Source organism: Trichechus manatus, unplaced genomic scaffold (assembly GCF_000243295.1).
Source record: "Trichechus manatus latirostris isolate Lorelei unplaced genomic scaffold, TriManLat1.0 scaffold00241, whole genome shotgun sequence".
Lineage (NCBI taxonomy): Eukaryota > Metazoa > Chordata > Mammalia > Sirenia > Trichechidae > Trichechus > Trichechus manatus.
This window is the reverse complement of record NW_004444177.1, coordinates 2001826-2025376: the sequence shown is the minus strand read 5'-3', so window position 1 is coordinate 2025376 and position 23551 is coordinate 2001826. Positions and strand designations below refer to the sequence as shown.

At 38.0% G+C, this 23551-nt stretch overlaps 1 protein-coding gene across 1 annotated transcript in view; it reads left to right on the top strand.

Annotated features, from left to right (window-relative positions):
• Nucleotides 1-4269: 4269 nt before the first annotated feature.
• The window catches only part of LOC101355500 (protoheme IX farnesyltransferase, mitochondrial-like), a 76644-nt gene continuing 57362 nt past the window's right edge, over nt 4270-23551 (top strand). Inside the window, 1 exon segment of the mRNA XM_012559389.1 lies at nt 4270-4419. Within this exon segment, the coding sequence (XP_012414843.1) occupies nt 4270-4419 (150 nt within the window).

Sequence of the window (23551 nt, the reverse complement as noted above, 5' to 3'; positions counted from 1 at the left end):
CTTTACGGATCAAAAATGTACAATCTGCAAACAATCATGAGGATAGTGGAGGACTGGGTAGCATTTCATTCTATAGTGTATGGGGTCACCATGAGTCAGAGGCCAACTCAAAGGCAACTGGGCAACTGTGAGCAACTGGGCTCAGTTCCACTGAGCAACTCTGGGAACAGTGTGGAGAATGTCTGGGAATTATCCCACCTAGAGGGCAAGGCATTCCTGGATGGTGCAAACGGTTAGCACTCCACTACTAGCCAAAATGTTAATTGTTCGAACCCACCCAGAGGTGCCTCTGAAGACAGGCCTGATGACCTATTTCTACAAGGTCACAGCCCTGAAAACCTTATTTATCAATTCTACAAATGGGGCTCGTCATGTGTTGGAATAGACTAGACAGCAACTATTAACAAGGACATAGGTCAAGGAAGCTGGGATAGTTATTCTCCAAGTCTCCTCTATCATTTCCTGAGGGCTGCTTCTAAGGGAGGCCCTCAGGCAGAGTTGTAGCTGCTTCAGTAGGTCACTGTAGGCACCTCCTGGAATAAAGAATCCAGGGAAACACATAGGGATGTAGCACCAAGGACATCTGCTACAGATACCTGCTAAAACAGTGTGGAATTATATGAGGCCAGGTAGCTACAAAATTGCTACAAACTGATATGTTTTCTTCAAAAATTAATGTAATCTAATATTCTGAATAAAATGACGTATTGCATTGGACAAATCTTCAAAAGACTTCTTTAATGTGTTAAAAAGCAAAGATATCACTTTGAGGACAGAGGTGCACCTGACCCAAGCCATGGCATTTTCAATCACTTCATATGCATGCAAAAGCTGGACAGTGAATAAGGATGACTGCAGAAGAATTGATGCCTTTGAATTATGGTGTCGGCAAAGAATATTGACTATACCAGGGACTGTCAGAATAATGAATAAGTCTGTCTTGGAGGAAGTACAGCCAGAATGCTCATTAGAAGCAAAGATGTTGAAACTTCGTCTCATGTACTTTGGACATGTTATCAGGAGGGACCAGTCCCTGGAGAAGGACATGACCCTTATTAAAGTAAAGGGTCATTTATTAAAGTAAAGGGTCATTGAAAAAGAGGAATACCTTTTACAAGATGGATTGACACTGTGGCTGCAACAATGAACTCAAATATAGCAATGATTTTGCGGATGGCGCAGGACCAGGCAGTGTTTCACTCTGTTGCACGTATGGTTGGTATAAATTGGAACTGACTCCATGGTGTCTAACAACAATGTTCGGAATAGTTTTCCAAACTCTAATAAATCCAGGAGAGTTCAGATTTACGCCTGTTGTCTCTGAGAACCTTACTGCAGTCTAAAAATGTGGGCCAGTAATATTATCAGCCTACAGAGAAGCCTTCAGAAGGGGTAAACCTGTTGCTCTCAAGTCAATTCTGACTCAGAGTTACCCTATAGATACAGAGCAGAACTGCCCCATAAGGTTTCCAAGGCTGTAATCTTTAAGGAAGCAGATTGTCACATCTTTCTCCCACAGAGTGGCTGATATGTTCAAATGCCAACCTTTCAGTTAGCAGCTAAGTGTTTAACCACTGCATCACCAGGGCTCCTTCAGAAGGGGTGGGAGTACTGACATATTTAGAGGAAAGGAATATAAGTCAGGGGATCAGCTTATGCAAAGTTGTGAAACATGGCTTTGGGATAGTGACTAGATCACTTTTATGGGATAGAAATTTATACTGAGGCAAAATGGAAGTCATCATTATTAAGGCTTGATGAGGCTCCTGAATGTCAGAGTAAGAAATTTGAATTTGTTCTTGTAGCAAATAGGGAGTCAATGAAACCTTTTGTTCTAGAAAGAGAATTTTAGAAAAAATATCTAAGCATATTCCTGATAAGGTGAAAGGTCAGCCCTCAGGAAAAGGCAGCATGAAGTGAGCAGTATAATTTGACCTCCTCAGTTAATGTTACAATTATTCCATATCGCTGAGGTAAATACAAATGAACCCTTCCTTTAGCAGTCATAGGGCAGTGAATGGGTATAGAATTAGGATAATTTCAAAAAATTATATATAAGTAATATTTTAAAATGAATTATTAAAAAATAAAGGAGATGATGAAAATAAATTAGAAGTAATATGAAAGTTTTGAATTGATTTGGATATCTACACAGAGAAAGTGTTCATTTGTTCAAAGGTCCTTAAAGAGGTCTAACAGATAGTCATCTGAATTGAGGAATTTAGGTATTAAAAGAATATATTTCTTCCTGGATGCAAAAAGAGCACCAGTGGAGAAACAGAAGATCCAACATCATCATCATCATCACCATCCTAATATTTTCTATTACATAATGTAAACAAGGCTAGGAGCAGACATCATAGCATTACTACTGATTGAAAGGAAATCTGATTGTAAAGGCTATGAGAAAAAAATGCTACATAAAGACACAAACTTAAATGTGCTGTAATTTAATCAATTTTATCTAATGGACTAAATTACATATTGCAATAATTGATTATTTTTGTAAAAACTATATAATTTCATTATTGATTGGCATTTAAGAAGGTTAGAGGAACTTGGACTTATTAGGTGTGAAAAAATGGTAATTACTTTATGAATTAAAGGAATACTCTAAATTAATTTTTAAACAGACTACTGATAAATTTTGCCAGTTTAAGAAAATATATGATTACTTTTAGTTGAAATTAAGAGTGAAAGAATTTTCGTTGAGCTTTGCTTTAAAACAACTTCAGCTGCTACACACCAAATTACTTTCTGTTCTATTTGATTTTGTTCAGACTTAAGTCCTGAAATGTACAATATATGAATGGTTCAATTTTTATACTACTACAAACAATGCAGGTATCAACAATTTTAAAAATACCATTCCTGAAGTTTTTATCAGTAAACTGACAGTATTACACAGCTGTGTACTTGACTGACCTGACTGCTTTATTTTCCCATACAGTCATGTTACAGATCCTTTAATTTTTTCATTTTGGAGTGAATATTACTGTAGTTGGCATCCCACAGCTTCTCATAATGATATAAAAATCAACTTATTTATGCACATCTTATTATCTGAATATATTAGCCAAACATTATATAGAGAGGGTTTTAATAGATATTGAGGCTTATGTAAACATGTAAGAAACACTTTAAAATACTAACAGTAATCCAATGGCTTAGATTGTTGTAATCAGTAAAAAACAGATAATAAGTACTGTGATGGTTAAAGTTGTGTGTCAACTTGGTTATGTCATGATTCTCAGTATTAAGTAAGTATCCTCCATTTTGTCATCTGATGTAATTATTCTCTGTTCTGTGATCTCCCATAAGTAATACCATGTAATGATATAAATGATGTGATCAGACAATCAGTTGTAAAGGGAGTTTCCTCAGGAGTGTGGCCTGCACCCAATATATATGGAAATTCTGGCAAAGCTTGCTTACTTGCTCTGGATCCTGCATCTAGTCATCATCATGTGGTCTCTGGTTCTTGGGGCTTTAGCCAGTGTCCTACCATATTGCCTGCTGATCTTGGGATTCATCTGCCTCTACAGCCTGAGTCAGCAGCCTGCCATCTTACCTGCTGATCTTTGATTCATAAGCCCTTGCAGGTAAGAAAGTCAGGAGAAGTTTCCAGACTGACACCTGACCCATAGACTTGGGACTTGCCAGCCTCTACAATTGTGTGAGCCATTTCTTTGGGATAACTCTCTTTCTCTCTCTCTCTCTATATATATATGTATACACATACATATGTATATGGTGCAGTAGTTAAATGATACGGCTGCTAACCCAAAGGTCAGCAGTTCAAATCCACCAGCCACTCCTATAAGGCAGTTCTACTCTGTCCTCTAGGGTCACTATGGGTTGGAATCAACTCCACAGCAACAAGTTTTCAGTTTTTTATATGTATATGTATATGTATATATGCAGACACATACACTTCACTGGTTTTGCTTCTCTAGAGAACTCAACCTAAGAAATTTGGTACTGAGAGTGGTTCTAGAGAAACAGAAACATAAGGATGAGATTTCTAAATTGGTTCTCCAGTCTGACTACTCTTAAAGGTGCTGATGACTCTGCCTCCAGTAGTAAAGAGGGTGCTGCTAATCCATGATGTGAGGTGACAATATTAATATGCAAAATATCACCATCAATAGATCAAGTATTGGTGGGAAGTGAGGCTCTGGGTGATCATGTTTGATATTTTTCTACAGTTTGTCAGAATGAGAAGTATAGGGAAGCTAGTTGGTTGGTCTACTTTTGTTAGACAAAACGATGAAAGAAAGAGATGAGCTCAGGGCTTCAGAGTCACAGTTCAAGCACAGCACAAAAGATCTCAAAGATTCCACTTGTGCCCTGAAAGAAAGGCTTATTTCTTGTAGCAATGGAGGTGATATCGCCAAAAAACCTACCCAGAGTCTTATCGTAAGAGTGGCTAAATTACACTAGTTGAATTCCCAAACTCAAAAGGTGTTTGAAGTTATGGTGAGGTCATTGATTAGGAAGAAATGGAATCCTGAAACTTGGGATGTGGGACATATGGGCAGATAATCGGAAAGTTAGGGACACTGAGCCCCTAAATTAGGTTGAATCACTCACTCCTGCCAACAAAACCATCTCTCTAAATCTCATCTACAGATCATTTCTTCTTTGTCTGCTAAACCACCCTTCCCAGTAAAACCTTTGTCATTTCCACCTCTGTCTGATGAGATTAACCCAGCTGTCTGTGCCTGAAGAGTCTTTGAGATATCACCTGGGGTGGTGGCTGGAGCATTGGCTGGGGCATTGCCTGAGGTAGATGTCTTACAAGACATTGCTGAATGTTCCCAGGAACCACCCCCACTATCCGTTTTTGTATCTAGACCTACAACTAGACTTAAGTCCCAGTGAGCACCAAAAGGTAAAGTACACAGTGTTACCCAGGCAGAGGTTCACTACACTCCAAAAGAACTGCTTGACGTTTCTAGTGTGTACAAACAGAAACCTGAGGAATTTGTGTGGTATTGGCTATTAGGGGTGTGGGAAAATGGTGCAAAGAACATAAAGTTGGATCAGTCTGAGTTTATTGATATGAGCCCACTAAGCATAGATTCTTGACTCAATGTTCAGCTTGAGAGGTTAAGAAAGGATCTAACAGTTTATTTGGTTGTGTCACTAAAGCATGGATTACGCGGTGTCCTACACTAAATCAAGATGAAGTGCCAGACCTGCCTTGGTATACTGTTGAAGAAGGAATTCAAAGGCCTAAGGAAATTGGCATGTTAGTATGGATTTAACAGGTTAGACCCACAGACCCACAGATGGAGTGCCCGGAGGACACACCTTTTACCACAACAGTGAGAAACAAATTGGTGAAAGGAGCCCAGCATCCTTGAAGACTACCGTGATTGCTATTTTATGTAAGTCAGAATCGACAGTGGGAACTGCCCTAACTGAATTAAGACACCTAACTACAATAGAGCTAACTGGACCCCTTGGTGGTAAGGGTCAAGTGGTGGCACTAAGTTGACAAAGACAAGGTGGGCGTGGTTAACCTAAGGGACAGAAGAGTCAAAGCAGTAATCAGAATAGTCTGACTTGTATTGACTTATGATATTGGCTATTTAGTCATGATGTCCCTCAGCATGAAATAGATGGGAAATCTATTAAAATTTTACTAGATCTATACAAAGGGAAGAATTATAGGCCAAGTGAGGGGCAATCTAAACCAGAGTCATCAGAATAGAGAGCCACAGCCTATCAATCAATTCCCAGACTTGAGCCAGTTTACAGATCTACAGACCCCTGAATGAATGGGAGGCCAAGTCCCCTTGAGAAATGACCCCATTGCAATACCAAAAATTTATACTGCTGCTCTTTCTCCCAGCCCTTCCCAAATGGATCTATGGCCTTTTACAAGAGTGACTGTTCATCGGGGGAAAGGAAATAATCAGACTTTTCAGGGATTACTGGATTCTGGCTCTGAACTGACATTAAATCCAGGAGACACAAAATGTCATTGTGGCCCACCAGTCAGAGTGGATGTGTATAGAGGTCAGTTATTAATGGAGTCTTAGCTCAGGTCCCTCTCACAGTGTGTCCAGTGGGTCCTCGAATCCATCTTATAGTGATTTCCCCAGTTTCAGAATGCATAATTGAAATACACATACTAAGCAATTGGCAGAATCCTCACATCAGATCCCTGACATGTGGAGTAAGGGCTATTATGGTACCAAAAGTCAAGTAGAAGCCCTTAGAACTGACCCTACCTAAGAAAACAGTAAACCAAGAGGAATACTGCATTCCTGGAGGGATTGCAGAGATTACTGTCACCATTGAGGACTTGAAGGATGCAGGGGTGGTGATTCCCACCATGTAGCCATTCAACTTGCCTATTTGGCCTGTGCAAAAAACAGATGGATCTTAAAGAATGGTAGTAAATTATCAAAAAATTAACCAGGTGGTAACTCCAATTGCAGCTGCTGTTCCAGATGTGGTTTCATTGATTGAGCAAATTAATACATCTCCTGGTACCTGGTATGCAGCTATTGCTCTGGCCAATGCCTTTTTCTGAATTCTGGCTCCAAAAGATCATCAAAAACAGTTTGCCTTCAGCTGACAAGGCCAGCAATAGACCTTCACCATTCAAATGCAGGAATACATCAACTCTCCAGCCCTATGTCATAATTTAGTCTGCAGAGAGCTTGATCACCTTTCCCTTCCACAAGAGGACATACTGATCCATTACATTGATGACGCTATGCTGATTGGACCTAGAAAGGAAGAAGTATCAATTACTCTAGACTTATTGGTAAGATATTTGCTTGCTAGAGGACAGGAAATTAATCCCACAAAAATTCAGGAGCCTTCCACATCAGAGAAATTTCTAGGGGTCCTGTGGTGTTGGGCAAACTGAGACATCCCTTCTAAAGTGAAAAATAAGTTATTACATCTGGCTCCTCCTACAGCTAAAAAGAAGGCACAATGACTGGTATGCCTCCTTGGATTTTGGAGGCAACATATCCTTCTTTTGGGTGTGCTTCTCTGGCCTATTTATCAAGTAACTAGAAAACCTCCTAGTTTTGAGTGGGGTCCAGAACAAGAGAAGACTCTGAAGCAGGCTCAGGCTGCCATGCAAGCCACTCTGCCACTCGAATCATATGAGCTGGCTGATCCAATGGTGTTTGAAGTGTCAGTGGCAGCTAGAAATGCTGTATGGAGTCATTGGAAGGCCTCTGTTGGTAAATCACAGCACAGTAGAATTTTGGAACAAAGCTCTGCCACCCTCTGCAGATAACTACTCTCCTTTTGAGAAACAGCTTTTGGCTTGTTACTGGGCCTTAGTGGAGACTGAAAAACTAACCGTGGGCCACCAATTGACCATGCACCCTGGGCTGCCCATCATCAACTAGTTGTTGTCTGACCCATAGAGTTATAAAATTGGATGTGCACAGCAGCACTCCACCATTAAATGGAAGTGGTATATATGGGATTAGGCTGGAGCAGGACCTGAAGGCACAACCAAGTTGCACGAGGAATTGGCTGGGTGACTGATCCTGATTATCAAAGGGAAATTGGATTGATATTACATAATGGAAGTAAAGAAGAGTAAGTCTGGAATATAGGAGATTTCTTGGGGCGTCTCTTGGTAGTACTATCCCTGTGATTAAAGTCAATGGAAAACTACAACAACCCAATTCCAAGATGACTACTAAGGGCCCAGACCCTTCAGGAATGAAGGTTTGGGTCATGCCACCATGTGAAGAACCGTGACCAGTTGAGGTGCTTGCTGAGGGCAAAGGGAATACAGAATGGATGGTGGAAGAAGGTAGTTCTAAATACCAGTTATGACCACATGATGAGTTGCAGAAACGAGGACTATAATTGTTATGAGTATTAATTCCTTGTTTTATTATATGTGTGTGTAATATTTGTGGTTTTTTCCATCCCTTATCCCATCACTTACAAAACGGAAGATGTAAATAGGGCTAGTGTGCTTTTGGTTGTACACATGTTAATTGTATCATGTTAGGTGTAAATATGACTTTATAATTGTCTTTATTTAGAGATTACGTATGGTTTAAGGAGATGTATACTGCTGCCAAGTTGACAAGGGGTGGACTGTGCTGGTTAATGTTTGTGGCAACTTGCCTGGGTCATGAATCTCAGTATTATGTAATTATCCTTCATTTAATAATCTGATGCAATTATCTTCCTATTTGTGAACCAATTTAATTATCCTCCATTTGTAGTCTGATGTAATCTTGCTCCATTTTGTGATCTCACATAAGTTATACAGGCGTATCTTGCTTTATTGTGTTTCACTTTAGTTTACTTCTCATATATTACACATTTTACAAATTGTAAGTTTCTGACAACCCTGCATCGAGCAAGTCTATTGGCACCATTTTTCCAATAGCATGTGCTCACTTCGTATCTCTGTGTCACGTTTTGTTAATTCTCACAATATTTCAAACTTTTTCATTATTATTACATCTGTTATGGTGATCTGTGATCAGGGATCTTTGATGTTAGTACTGTAATTGTTTGGGGGTGCCATGAACTGCAGAAGAGGAGTTGCTTCTTTTGGACGAGCAAAGAAAGTGGTCCTTGAAATGGAAACTGTTCCTGGTGAAAATGCTGTGAACATTGTTGAAGTGACAACAAAAGATTTAAAATATTACATAAACTTAGCTGATAAAGCAACTGCAGCATTTGAGAGGGTTGACTTCAACTTTGATAGAAGTTATGCCATGGGTAAAATACTATTGACTATTGCATGCTACAGAGAAATCTCTCATGAAAGAAAGTCAATCAATGATGCAAAATTCATTGTTGTCTTATTTTAAGAAATTGCCACATTCACCCCAAACTTCAGCAATTACCAACCTGATCAGTCAGCAGCCATCAAAATCGAGGCAAAATCCTCCACCAACAAAAAGGTTACAACTCGTTGAAGGCTAAGATGATGGTTAGAATTTTTTAGCAATAAAGTATTTTTAATTAAGGTATGTACATTATTTTTTTTAGACGTAATGTTATTGAACACTTAATAGACTACAGTATAGTGTAAACATAACTTTTATATGCACTGGGAAAATTAAAAATTCATGTGACTCACTTTTTTGCAATATTTGCTTCATTGAGGTGGTCTGGAACTGAACTTGCAATATCTCCTAGGTATGCCTGTATAATGTAATTACCTCCATGATGTGATCTGATGTGATCAGCCAATCAATTGTAAGGGGAGTTTCCTTAGGGTGTGGACTGCACTCAATATATATGGCCGTTCTAGCAACGTTCACTTGCTTGCTCTGGTTCCTGCATCTCACTCCTACATCTGACCTCCAGTCTTGGGACTTAAGCCAGTGGGCTGCCATATTGCCTGCTGATCTTGGATTTGTCAGCCTCTGCAGCCTGTGAACCAGCAGCCTGACAGTATTGCCTGCTGATCTTGGGATTCATCAGCTTCTGCAGCCTGTGAGCTAGCAGCCTGCCATCTTACCTTATGATCTTGGATTTGTCACCTAGCCCGTGAGCCAGCGACCTGCCATCTGACCTGCTGATCTTGGGTTCTTCAACCCCTGCAGCTATATGTGTCAGAAGAAGCCTCCAGACTGATGCCTGACCTATGGACTTGGGACTTGCCAGCCTCTACAATGGCATGAGTCATTTCCATGGGATAAATCTCTCTCTCTCTCTATACATACTTATATACACATATACACACACACACATACATATACACTTCACCGGTTTTGCTTCTCTAGAGAACCCAGCCTAAGACAAGTATCTTCCAAATCCTAAATAATTTTACTGAAACAGACATAAACCAGGAAACCAAACCCATTGCTGTAGAGTTGATTCTGACTCATAGCTACCCTGTAGGACAGAGTAGAAATGCCCCATAGGGTTTCCAAGGAGTGGCTGATAGATTCAAACTGCTGACCTTTTGGTTAGCTGCCAAGCTCTTAAACACTGTACCACCAGGCTCTGAAACAAACATACTTGCTTAAATACTGAAAAAAACTCTTAAGAATAAAACTCTGAAATAAAGAGTAAAAACAAAAATAAGAACTGGAGTGAACACTAGTTTAGACCCAATCACTTTACAGCCCAACTGTTTCAGTTTCTCCTATCCCATCCAAAAAGAGTTTTATTCTTCCAGAATTTTATTCTTTAAATATCTGTCTCAACATCATTAGATATTTCCCAAGAAATTGCCTTGAAAATCATGCCCTTCTCATGTTTGGAATATTTCTGAGGCTGCTTATTTGCAAAACTATTACAAAGTACCTTCTATAATTTGGAATTCCAGGCCATCTATATTTGAAGAAAGAATTGGGTCCAGTTTATGTGCCTCTGCAGCAACACTCACCCACCCACCTCCATCCCTGGTCACAGATGCCTGTACAATGGTTGCCTCATTTCTTAGCATCCTTGATGTCTCAGACTCCAGGGAGGCTTGGGCTTCTGGATGGCATGAATGTGCTAGCTCTAGATCTCAGGTGCTCAACAGGCCAGGCTATGCCACCAAGAAGTGCAAGGAAGTTAAGATGCAGTAGTATGAACTTTGACCCATGAGTGAAAGAAGATGAAAAAAGAAGTGAAAGAAATTTTTGTTTGTATGTATGTATGCTTATATATGTATTTATGTATGTATGTATGTATTTACCCTTCCTGCCCTCCCTCATCTGAAATTTTTCTGAGATAAGGTAGATTGGAGAATGTTTACCCCATCTCCTTTTGAGAAATAATTGTCTCTACCCTTCACTAGTTTACCATCTCCAGGATTTAAAAAAAAAAAAAAAAAAAAAGTTGCTATCAAGTTGATTCTTGGTGACCCCATATGTATCAAATTAAAACTGTGCTCCACAGCATTTTCAATGGCTGATTTTTTTCAGGAGTATATTACCAGACCTTTCTTCTGAAATGCCTTTGGTGGACTCGAATGACCAAACTTTTCATTACCAGCTGAGAGCCTTCATCTTTTCCACCACCCAGGGGCTCTAAGATTACAGTCCCCTAATTAAAAAATGAGAGTTCACATTTAAGTGGTTTCATCTTTAAATGAGTTCTCATGGAAATAGTAAAGCTGTACTATATCTGTGACTAACCCAAATTCATTGCTGACGAGTAGATTGCGACTCATAGCGTCCCTGTAGGACAGAGTAGAACTGCCCCATAGGGTTTCCAAGGCTATAATTTATGGAAGCAGACTGCCATATCTTTCTCCCACAGAGCCACTAGTGGGCTCAAACCGCCAACCTTTCAGTTGGCAACTGAGTGCTTTAACCACTGTGCCACCAAGGCTCCTATATTTGTGACAGTCATCTGATAAAAATTATTTTGAAAAATCTTAGTCGTTACTCTAACAGTCATTACTCTAAATATCGCTAATCGTCATACATTAATAAATGTAAGTTAATTTTTACTTTCCTCATCCCATGGTTCAAGAATCACGATAAGAAGGTAAGATGATCATAGTCCTTTTCTTCAGCAAAGCCCCCTAGAGCATTTAACAATATTGCTTAATGCCTAAGCAAAGCAGTGTTTCCTGATTAGATTCTATTTCTATTTAGTACTGTGACTAGGGCCAGCTACATAATTAGTAGGGCCCAGTGCAAAAGGAAAATGTGGGACTCCCTGTTAAAAAAGCAAAAAACATGTTCTCTTAAAGGTGCTAAAATATGGACCTTTTCCTTTCTTCTGATCTCTTTCTCTGGACATGTTGTGGTGTTTTTTATTTGCTATTTAATGGTGTTCTAAGTAAATAAAGTGCAAACATTTAAATTATTAGCATGAACTTTACCATTAATCTTTTGTGCAATGCCAGTTTTAAATGCAAATACAAGATATATAAGTTGCATGGGCTTTAACTTATAATCTCCCATCCCTGAAATGACACAATTCCTATCTCATGACTAATATATGCATATGTAGTTTGTTCTTACCAAGATGTCTACAAATTGCACAAAACACACTCAACTGTTCTATTCCACTCTTTGATATGTTTACATTCTCCCAACACTCTCTATGTTTGGCTTAACCCATTGCCATTGAGTTGATGCCAAACTCACAGAGACCTTACAGGACGGAGTAGAATTGCCCCATAGGGTTTCCAAGGAGAGGCTGATGGATTCAAACTGCTGACCTTTTGGTTAGCAGCTGAATGTTTAACTGCTCCTCCACCAGGGCTCCATGTTTGGCTTACTGACAAGTATGAAAGGACTGAAAACAAAGGGAGTTTGGGGTTACTCTATCTTTCCTTTTCATTCTGTGTCCTCATTTTTAGCATAAGTGGTTGGCTAATACAGGGAAATGGTGTGAGTAAGAAAAGACATACTAGAGTTGTTTGGTCCCTTGTGTTTCTTAGACTGTGATTGTGTACTTTCTGTGATCACAGCAAGTTCTGGTTGGAATGGAAATTATGGTCTCTCAGGGCTGCCAGTGACCCACTTACTGAACACTTATCTTGTACTCATTGAGTCTTGCCAAGATTCTGTGCTTTCATAGGCCCAGGGGAATTCTGTGCTCATTGGGCACTGCAAACACTGTGTACAAATATGGTAGCATGAAGTATGGACACGCATATCGCACATGTCTTCTTTGCTCATGTGCATGATGCATTATCCCTTGAAGTTCATTTACAAAACACAAGTTCAAAGATAAAATTATTATGAATTTCAAGATGGCAACAGCACAGCATTAAAAAAGCACAGGGACCTTGCAAGAGTGAGGCCTGGTGAGACTGTAAACATCACATGTTCGTGAAGCTGGCCCAGCTTGGACTATGTCGGTTCAATTGCACACAGTATCCCTTCAGTGTCTTGCATATTGTAGATGTGAAAAAAGAATGATAAAGTCACTGATTAACCTCTGTTGGCTAACTTTGTGGGGAGGCAGCATTCAAATTCGTTCCTTTTTCTTCATTCTTGCCCCTTTCCTCTCTTCCTTACTCCTTTTTTTCACTCCTTCCTTTTTACTTCATTATTTTCTTTCAATTTTGGAGTTTCTTGGTTTAAGTGAGGCCCTCATCAGATAAGTGGGGCATTCGACTAGGTCCAAAAAATTATTTCTATATTTCAGTTTTGTCTAATAGTAAAAAGCAGAGTTGGAAATTTTTATCACTCTCCTTGAAATGAGCAAAGTTCAGTATTTGTATCTGCTTTGAAATTATATCTATCACTGAAATGAGAACTCACTCATGACTAGGTATGAAATTTGTGAAAGTGCCTAACACCTAACTAGTGTTATCTGGCAGCATGAGGTCACCAGAAGTGGAATTGATTAGGTAGTTCTTCAAGAAGAAAGTAAACAGTTGCCAAAAAAATCTTGCCTACCTTATAATAAAAAACATGGCCATGTCTTGAAAATGCTTTTCTTTTTTTCTGGATTTGTCCTCTTTGGGAAGAAAGACTTACCTTTAAATGGCAAGGTTCCAGTGGTATTTTCTCTTTGCTGTATCTTGCATGTTCTCTTTGCCAACGCTCCTATGGCACTGATGAGTTTCTTGTCACTTACTACACTGCAATAAAATGACTTACTGCTTCTCCAAATCTCAGGACGTGAGCTCCTCAGCAGACATCGGGCACTCCATTTCCTTATTGTCTTTGTATCTCTAAACAACAAGCAAAATGCTTGTCACAAAGTAGATATTAAATAGTTATTTATTGAAATGAAATGAAATTACACGTATTGCCTTCCTCAAAATTAATGTGTTTTTACTGCTAGAAGGAAAATCATATGGAAAGTTCAGACGCTCACTTCCTTCTGCTGCCTTCTGGCAAGAATGTACTCTCTTAGGGTTAGATCCATGGTTGCCCTGATTCTTCTTCCCAGCCCCCAGTTCTGGCCTTAAAACATGAGAATTGAACATTCCAAGGACCAGGTGCAAGGAAGACTGTAAAACTGACAGCTGCATAAAACTACTTTGTTTACTAAAAGTCAGCATTTTACAACAGAACATAGAGGTCAGCAAAATTTCTTAAGTGATTTCTTTACCACTATTTTTTGAAATTTAATAGATTTTTTTGTCAGCATTACTTTCCAACTACTGCTGAATTTTAAATCTAAATATTTAGGAAATGTGAATTTCAGTTAAGATAACTTTATACTTAAAATGCCACCAGAAACTTCTGGAAAGATGGAGTACACATTTTCTCTATTCAGTCTGCTGAATACAACTAACAATTCTGGACATTATATATTGAACAAATAAAAGAAGACTTAAAAAGTGGAGAAAAGAAGCAGACAAGTTAAGTACTTCAGGACTCAAGGATCTACATGGCTTTAAGTTTCCTGGTTTTTGAGGGTTTTTTTTATCTTATGTGTTAGAGTGCATGCTGGAAAAAGTGGGAACCTGGAAATATCAATAGGTGCAGACAGAAAAGTTCCCTAGAAATCGCTGCTCTTCCTAGCCAAATGACCAGGAAAGGGGCTAGGAAGGGAGCATCTTCTCAAGATAGAAAGATTTTAGGCAGTAATTGCTCTACTACAGCCAAAGAGGGTGGAGAGTCAGGACTTTCACCACTGCCCAGTTGTAAAAATGCCACCCCCACAGTATCAGTGGAAGCCACATTAGGAACAGTAAAGAGGCATCTCTGCCTGTGGCAATACTACTAAAACAACAACAACAAACCCATTGCTATCACATTGATTCTAACTTATGGCAACCACATGTGTTACACAGTAGAACTGCCCCATAGGTTTTTCTTGACTGTAATCTTTATGGAAGCAGATCACCAGGCCTTTCTTTTGTGACATCACTTGGTGTGGTCCAACCACCAACCTTAAGTTAGTAGTCAAGCAAAAACCATTTTGCACCACCTAGGGAGTTCCATGGAATACTACTTAGCTATAAAAGGAACAAATGAGTGACATGCAACAACTTACATAGGACCTAAAGGGCATTACGTTAACTGAAAAATGCCAGTCTTAAAAGATCTATACTGTGTGTTTCCATTTACATATATCCTTCTTGAAATGACAAAATTATATAGAAAGAAAACAAATTGGTGGTTGTTAAAAATTAGGAATGGTGGAAGGCAGGGAGGATGAGTGGATCCATAAAGTAGTAGCACAAGGGAGATCTTTCTAATGATATCATAATTCTGTATCTTGATTGTGGTGGTGATGACATGTGAAAAATGGCATAGAACTATATACACACATTGCACCAATGTCAATTTCCTGGTTTTGATATTGTACTATAATTACATAAAGTTTAAGCATAGAGGGAAACTGGGCAAAAGTTCATGGGCCCTCTCTGTGTTATATTTGTAACTTCTAGTGAATCTATAATTATTTCAGAATAAAAACTCATAAAAAAGTCAAGAGAATTTTACTGATAACTAAAACATAACACAAATCCAGTAATATGCAATTAACATGCTGAACAAAGAGATTTTATTTATGCAAACAACTGATTTATTATGAGAAAATATGTGTTTTCCAATAACATCAAAAACTAGCATATGTAACATCAGCATAACAAAAATGGCAAAATCTTTCTGAAGAAAACTATTGAAGAATAGGAGAAAAAAATACCATATAGATTTTAATTGACCAAAAATGTTTTTGGATAATATTTGTATGATATTTTTGTTTTAATTCAATATGTAAATGTAAGATTATCTCCCAAAATACCACTGATTTTTTTAGAGATAATTAATTAAGATTGTTCTAAAGTTCATGTGGAAAAGCAAAACAAAACTGGAATAGTCATAAGAAGTTTTTTTAATTAAAGAAAATAAAAAGTATGGGATCAAGATCTGAAAGAAAAAGAAAACCTCAGAAGGTGAACCAGCATTTGGAGCCACTTGACCCTTAGATAGGAATCCTGGTGGCACAGTGGTTAAGAGCTCACCTGCTAACCAAAAGGTCAACAGTTCGAATCCACCAGCCACTGCTTTGAAACCCTGTGGGGCAGTTCTACTCTGCCCTAAACGGTTGCTATGGGTCGGAATCGACTTGACAACAATAGATTTGTTTTGGTTTTTGGGTTACCCTTAGATGCATCCTCTGTAACTAGAATATGCACGCAAGAAACTGATAAGCTGAGCAGTTCTTACAATAGATTCACAAGGTTAGGGGGAAAAATTGGATTTCAGGGGACCAGAAGAATGGAGGTCTGTCTGGTCAACCCTAAGGCTTTGGATTAGAACCCCAAATGATTAGACCCTAGAAATAAGAATTATTTGTAAATATACCAAGCCAGCTTCAAATCATAACTTCTCCTGCAGTTACAAAATGATGATTCAGAATTACTAGGCCACTAACCAGCTATCAAAGCAAAGACTAATCTGCTCAAAAAAAAAAAAAATAATACCTATAATAATAATAACAATTTCACAGGTCTCAAATTTTTCCACATTTTTTTCAGTGTGTGAGTTTCCCAACATGTCATCAATAATAACCAGGCAATTGAGGAGAAAAATCAATAAATGAATGACTAATTGAATAAATAAATAAAATCAATTAAAAAAACAAAATTGAAACAAGCACAGAAAATATAGATATGGATTCATCATCTATGGACTTTAATATAATTCATCTTAATATTTTCAAGGAAATAAAAGACATGATAAACAATTTGACAACAAACTGGAATTTATAAAAAAAGGACCAATTGGCAATTCTAAAACTGAAAAATAAAATACTGAACTCAGTGGAAGCATTAAAAGTAGAATAGACACAGAATAAAAGAGGATAAAGAAATGTAAAATAGATCAGGAGAAAATGTCTTAAATAAAACACAGAAGAGAAAACAAGCGTAGAAGCAATATTTGAAAAGAAAACAGCTAGGAATTTTTTCAAAAATAACAAATGGTATCAAACCATCAATTAATAAAATTTATAAAACACAAGAATTAGAAATAAATAACTAATGAATATTAAAACATAGTAACATGGCTGAAAACCAAGGGGAATGAGAAATCTTGAAAGCAGCTAGAGAAAAAACACAGAATTTTAAATAAGCAATGAGAAAATGAACAGCTGGCTTACAAACAGAAACAGCAGAAGTAAGAAGGCAATGAAGAGATACAGTCTTATATAAACTTCTGAAACAATACACAAACTTCTGAAAGGGTAACTCCAAATCCAGAATTATGTATCCAGCAAATATGTCCTTCAAAAACAAAGGTGACCAAAGACCTTACAAGAAAGGAAAATTATAGACTAATATCTCCCACAAAAATTAATTCAAAAATCTTCAAGAAAATATTAAGCAATCAAATCCATCAATGTATAAAAAATATTATACACCACAACCAAAGGATTTATTTCAGGTATACAAAGCTGTTTCAACATTTGAAAATAAATTAATGCAGTCCATCACATCAACAGGTTAAAGAAGAAAAAATCATATGATCTTATCAATAGATGCAGAAAAAGCGTTTGGCAAAATCCAACAACCATTCGTGATAAAAAATCTCAGCAAACTAAGAATAAAAAGGAAATTCATCAACTTGATAAAGAACCTCCAGAAAATTATATAACTAGCATCATACTTCTTGGTGAGAAACTAAATCTTCCCTTAAGGTCAGAAATAAGACAAGGATGTCCCCTGGCATCACTAGTAGTCAACATTGTCCTAGAAGTCTTAGCTAGTACCATAAGACAAGAACAAGAAATAAAAGATATACAGAGATATATGTGTTGGGGAGGAAGAAATGAAACTGTTTTGTTCACAGACAACATAACTGTCCACGTAGATAATCCCAAAGAATCTAAAAAACTCTGGAAACAATAAGCAATTATAGCAATGTTGCAGGACGCAAGGTTATATAGAAAGGTTAGTTGCTTTCCTATGATCAGCAATGAACAATTAGAATTTGAAATTAAAAACACAACACCATTTATATTAGCACCATGAAAAAAAAAAAAGGCAGACGGACTTAGGAACAAATCTAACAAAATATGTACAAGATCTATATGAGGAAAACTACAAAACTAAAAATCAAAGCAAATCTAAAATGGAAGCATATTCCATGATTCCATGTTCATGGATAGGAATGCTCAATATTATTAAGATGTCAGTTCTGCCCAACTTGATAGATAGATTCAATGTAATTCCAATTAAAATCCCAGCAAGTTATTTTGTGGATATTGAAAAACTTACCCTAAAGTTTATATGGAAAGGCAGAATACCCAGAATAGCCAGCACAATACTGAAGAAGAACATAATTGGACAACTGACATCCCTGCCTTCACAACTTACCATAAAGCTACTGCGACCAAATGTGGTGTTGGTTAAAGAATAGATGAACAGATCAATGGAATGAAACAAAAGCTCAGAAATAGACCCACGCAAAAATAGTCCACTGACCTTTGACAAAGGAACAAAGGCAATTTAAAGGAGAGAGGATAGTCTTGTCAACAAATGGTGCTGGAACAACTGTACATCCACGTTTGAAAAACCAAAAATGAATCTAGACACAGATCTTACACTTACCACAAAAATTAAGTGAAAATGGATCAGACACCTAAATATAAAACCCAAAATTATACAACTTCTAGAAGATAATTTTTAGAAGAAAATCTACATGATCTTGAGTTTGGCTATGAGCTTTTAGATACAATACCGAAAGCATGATTCATAAAAGAAAAAACTGATAAATTGGAATTAATTGAAATAAAAACTTATGCTCTGTGAAAGATACTTTTAAGAGAATGAAAAGACAAGACACAGACTTGGAGACAATATTTAAAAAACACATATCTAATAAAGGATTTGACCCAAAGTATACAAAGAATTCTTAAAATCTAACAATAAGAAAACAATCCAATTACAAAACGAAACAAAGTTCTGAACAGACACCTCACCAAAAAAGATACACAGATGGCAAATAAGTATATGAAAAGATGCTCAGCATCATTTTCATTAGGGAATTGTAATAAAAGCAACAATTATATACCACTAAAGAAAAACCCATTGCTTTCAAGGTGATTCTGACTCATAACGACCCTATAGGACAGAGTAGAACTGCCCAATAGAGTTTCCAAAGAGTGGCTGGGGGATTCAAACTATTAACCTTTGGTTAGCAGACAAGTTCCTAACCACTGTACCACCAGGGCTCTGCACACCTACATACTATATGATTTCAGTAAAACAACAGAGGCACTAAAAAGACTTTTGGTAACCAGGGATCAGTAGGTGGAGCACAAGGCATTTCAGTCAGTGAAATTATCCTATTGGTATTATGATTGTAGATACATGAAATTGTGCACTTGTCAAAACCTATAAAACTGTACAACACAAAGAGAGAACCCCTACTGTAAACAATGAATTCAGTTAATAATAACGTATCAATATTAGCTTCATCAATTGTAAAAATGTACCACACCAATGCAAGATGTTAATAACAAGGCAAACTGGGGGAATTCACCATACTTTAGGTGTAAGTTTTCTGTAAACATAAAATTGCTCCAAAAAATAAAGTCTGGTTAAAAAAAGGCAAAAAATGATATTTTTATACAAATAAATCTGACACAATTCATTTCCATCAGATTTATGATAAAGGACATGCTAAAAACTGTCCTTCAGTCAGAAGAAAAAATTATTCCAAAGAAAAGTGCATATTATAATGTCTCTAAGTAATCACTAAGGAGCCCTGATGGTGCAATGGTTAGGTGTTCTGCCACTAACCGAAAGGTCTGTGTTTTGAACCCACCCAGCTGCTCCACAGGAGAAAAGACCTGGCAATTTACTCCCATAAAGAGTACAGCCTAGGCAACACTATGGGGGCAGTTCTACTCTGCCATATAGTGTTGCAATCAGTTGAAATGGACTCAAAGGCATACAACAACAATAACAACAGTAATCACTAAAACGATAGCAAAAAACGAGTACAACTAATTCTGATATCAAAGGCCATTTTCATTCGCCACAGCCTCTGTGACATTTACATTGAAATTGTACTGAAAGAATATACTCTAGACCTATTCTGGAAGGTGGGACAAAGATGATGGAGTAGTCAGACACTTTCTGTGGTCCCTCTTACAACAAAGACCCAAAAAAACAAATGAATCAATTATATATGAAAATCTAGGAGCCTTGAACATCAAAGGCAAAGTTGAGGAATGTGACTGAGTGGCAGAGGGAGGGAGAGATGGTTCAGAAGCAGCTGGGATTTGCCAGAACTGATGCAGCTGGAGCCAGAACACTACAGCCCAGATCAGCTCAGGGGTGCGCAGTGAGGAAGGCAACCAGCGGCACACGGGAGATGTCTTCCACACTGGGGGAGACCCAGAGGCACAGAGTCTACTCAGTCATCCAGAACCAGTGAGAAGCAGCCCTCGATCAGTGAAAGATAAGTATTTGCATCTGGCCTACTGTGCCAATCAAAAACATCACCCTTAGGGAAAAACCGCTCTCGCATTTACCTCCCTGCTCCCTGATCTGCGCTGGGTTCAGGTCAGCTTCAGCAATTGCCAAGTACCCACAGCTGGAAGTAGGACCTGTCACATGCCATGAGCTATTCTTCCAGCCTTGGAGAGGGAACAAATGAAAAAAAACAGGGAAAAAAAATAATCTGCTGGCTCCCCTAAACCAGGAACTCAGGGTAAGCACAGCTTCTCTGCCTAGGCACAGGCATCAGGGATCCAAGGACTTTGAGTGCCTTTCCCCTTGCAGAGACTTGTGTCGGCCCATTTCAACAGCTTAGGCCCTCATTACCACAGTACAACAGGGTATATAACTGAAGTCCAACTTGAACTGTTTCAGCTGTGAAGTGTCAGGTTCATGACATTTGACACGGTTCTGCCCATTAAGCAGGGTCTTCACCTACCCACATCAAGGGCCTGAGGACTGGTGGCTCCACCTATGCCACCAAACCACCTGCAATAGGAACCCAAGAATAAGAGGTGGCCCCCAGTCCTTACAGCCAACAGCATTGACTGCTTATAGTCCAGCTGCAAAACCCAACCACCTACGCACTCTAGGGAACAGGGAAATGCTTTTCTCCTACACACTTGGGGGTGGCTGTCAGTCCCCTGCCTTGCTCAGAGTGTGTCCCCCTGCTGCAGACGGATGCCTGTGCCTACACCAATCACCTATGCCTGTCTAGGACTATAGGTGAGAGCCTGCACCACACACTTCGTGTCTGTCTACCTGGCCTCCTGAGCTGAATCCATACAGGAGGAGTGGGAAGACCCCTGGGCTCACCTACCTAGTAACAGATATAACCACCTGGTGACAGGACATTAAAACTTCAAAGGTACCAATAATCCAACTAGCTCACATGAGCAGCCTATTTGGGCATATCAAAACAAAATAAAAAAAGAAGCTAGGACATAGTAAGCAAACATAAAATAAATAAATATAATAAATTATTGATGGCATAGAGACAATAGTCAGTATCAAATCACATAAAGAGGCAGATCATGACAGCTTCAGCAAACTCCCAAAATAAAGAATCTAGAAATTTTCTGGAGGAAGACAATTTCTTGGAATTACCGGAGGCATAATACCAAATATTAATATACAGAACTCTCCAAGATATCAGGAAGGAAATTAGGCAAAATGTAGGATACACAATAGAGGAACTTAAAAAAGATTAGAGAAGAGCATAATGACAGATTTAACAGGCTGCAAGAATCCATAGAGACAGCAATCAGAAATCCAGAAGATTAACAATAAAATTTCAGAATTAGACAACTCAATAAAAAGTAATAGGAGCAGAATTGAGGCAATGGAAGTCAGAATTAGTAAGACTGAAGATAAAGCACTTGACACCAACTTATTTGAGGAGAAGTCAGATAAAAAGGATGAAAAAATGAAGAAAACCTAACAACTATGTGGGATTCTATCAAAAGGAATAACCCACTAGTGATTGGAGTACCAGAACAGGGGTGGATAACAGAAAATACAGAGAGAATTGTTGAAGATTTGTTGGCCCTGGTATCATGAAAGATGAGAAGATATCTATCCAAGATGCTCATCGAACACCACATAAGGTAGATCTCAAAACAAAGTCACCAAGACATACCATAATCAAAATTGCCAAAACTAAAGTTAAAGAGAGAATTTTAAGAGTGGCTAGGGAGAAACAAAAAGTCATCTACAAAGGACAGTCAATAAGGAGTTAGAAAATCAATGACATCAGATGAAAACCCAAGACTAGAACACAGGACAGAGTGACCAGATATCAACGCAGATAGGGAAGTCCTGAAAATAAATCAAGCAAAGACACTGAAAATAGGGAAACAGAGATGTCAATATGTAAAAGATGACAACATTAAAACAAAAAAGAGGGACTAAAAAATGTAGACATAAACACTGAATATGGAAAGGAAGTCAAGGTGATATACACAAACAAAAGACTGGTATAATCTTAGAAAAATAGGGGTAAATATTAAGGTAATCACAAAGGAAACTAACAATCCTACATGTCAAAATAAGAAACAAGAAAAATATGAAGACTCAGCAAATACAAAATCAACAACAATGAAAAAGTTGAAAAGAAAAATTCATAAAGAAAAATGACTCAACACAGATGATTAAGTGGAAAAAAGAAACTATCACCAACACACACATACAAAATAAAACATCAAAATGACGGCACTAAACTCATACCTGTCAATAATTATGCTGAATGTAAATTGACTAAATGCACAAATAAAGAGACAGACAGTGGCAGACTGGATAAAAAAACACGGTCTGTCTATATGCTGCATACAAGAGACACATGATAGACTTAAAGACACAAATGAACTAAAACTTAAGGGATGAAAAACAATATCAAGCAAGCAACACTCAAAAAACAGCAGTGGTGGCAATATTAATCTCTGATAAAATAGACTTTAAAGTAAAATCCACCACAAAGGGAAAGGAAGGACACTATATAATGATTAAAGGATCAGTACACTAGGAGGACATGACTATAATAAATATTTATGCACCCAACAATAGGACTCCAAAATACATAAAACAAACTCCAACAGCATTGAAAAGAGAGATAGACTGCTCCACAACAGTAGTAGGAGACTTTAACAGACCACTTTCAGTGAAGGACAAGAAGCTCAACAAAGACACGGAAGACCTAAATGCTTCATCTCATAGACATATACCGAACACTCCACCCAACAGCTGCCAAGTATACTTTCTTTTCCAATGCACATGGAACATTCTCCAGAATAGACCACATATTAGGGCATAAAGCAAGTCTTAACAAAATCCAAAGCATCGAAAAATTACAAAGCATCTTTTCTGACCATAAAGCCATAAAAGTAGAAATCAATAACAGAATAAGCAAGGAAAAAAAATCAAACACATGAAAACTGAACAACACCTTGTTCAAAACAGACTGGGTTATAGAAGAAATTAAGGATGATAGAAAGAAATTCACAGAATCAAATGAGAATGCAAACACATCCTACCAGAACCTTTGGGACACAGCAAAAGCAGTGCTCAGAGGTCACTTTATAGCAATAAATGCACACATCCAAAAAGAAGAAAGGGCCACAATCAAAATATTAACCATACAACTGGAACAAGTAGAAAGAGAACAGCAAAAGAAGCCCTTGGGCACCAGAAGAAAGGAAATAATAAGAATTAGAGCAGAATTAAATGAAA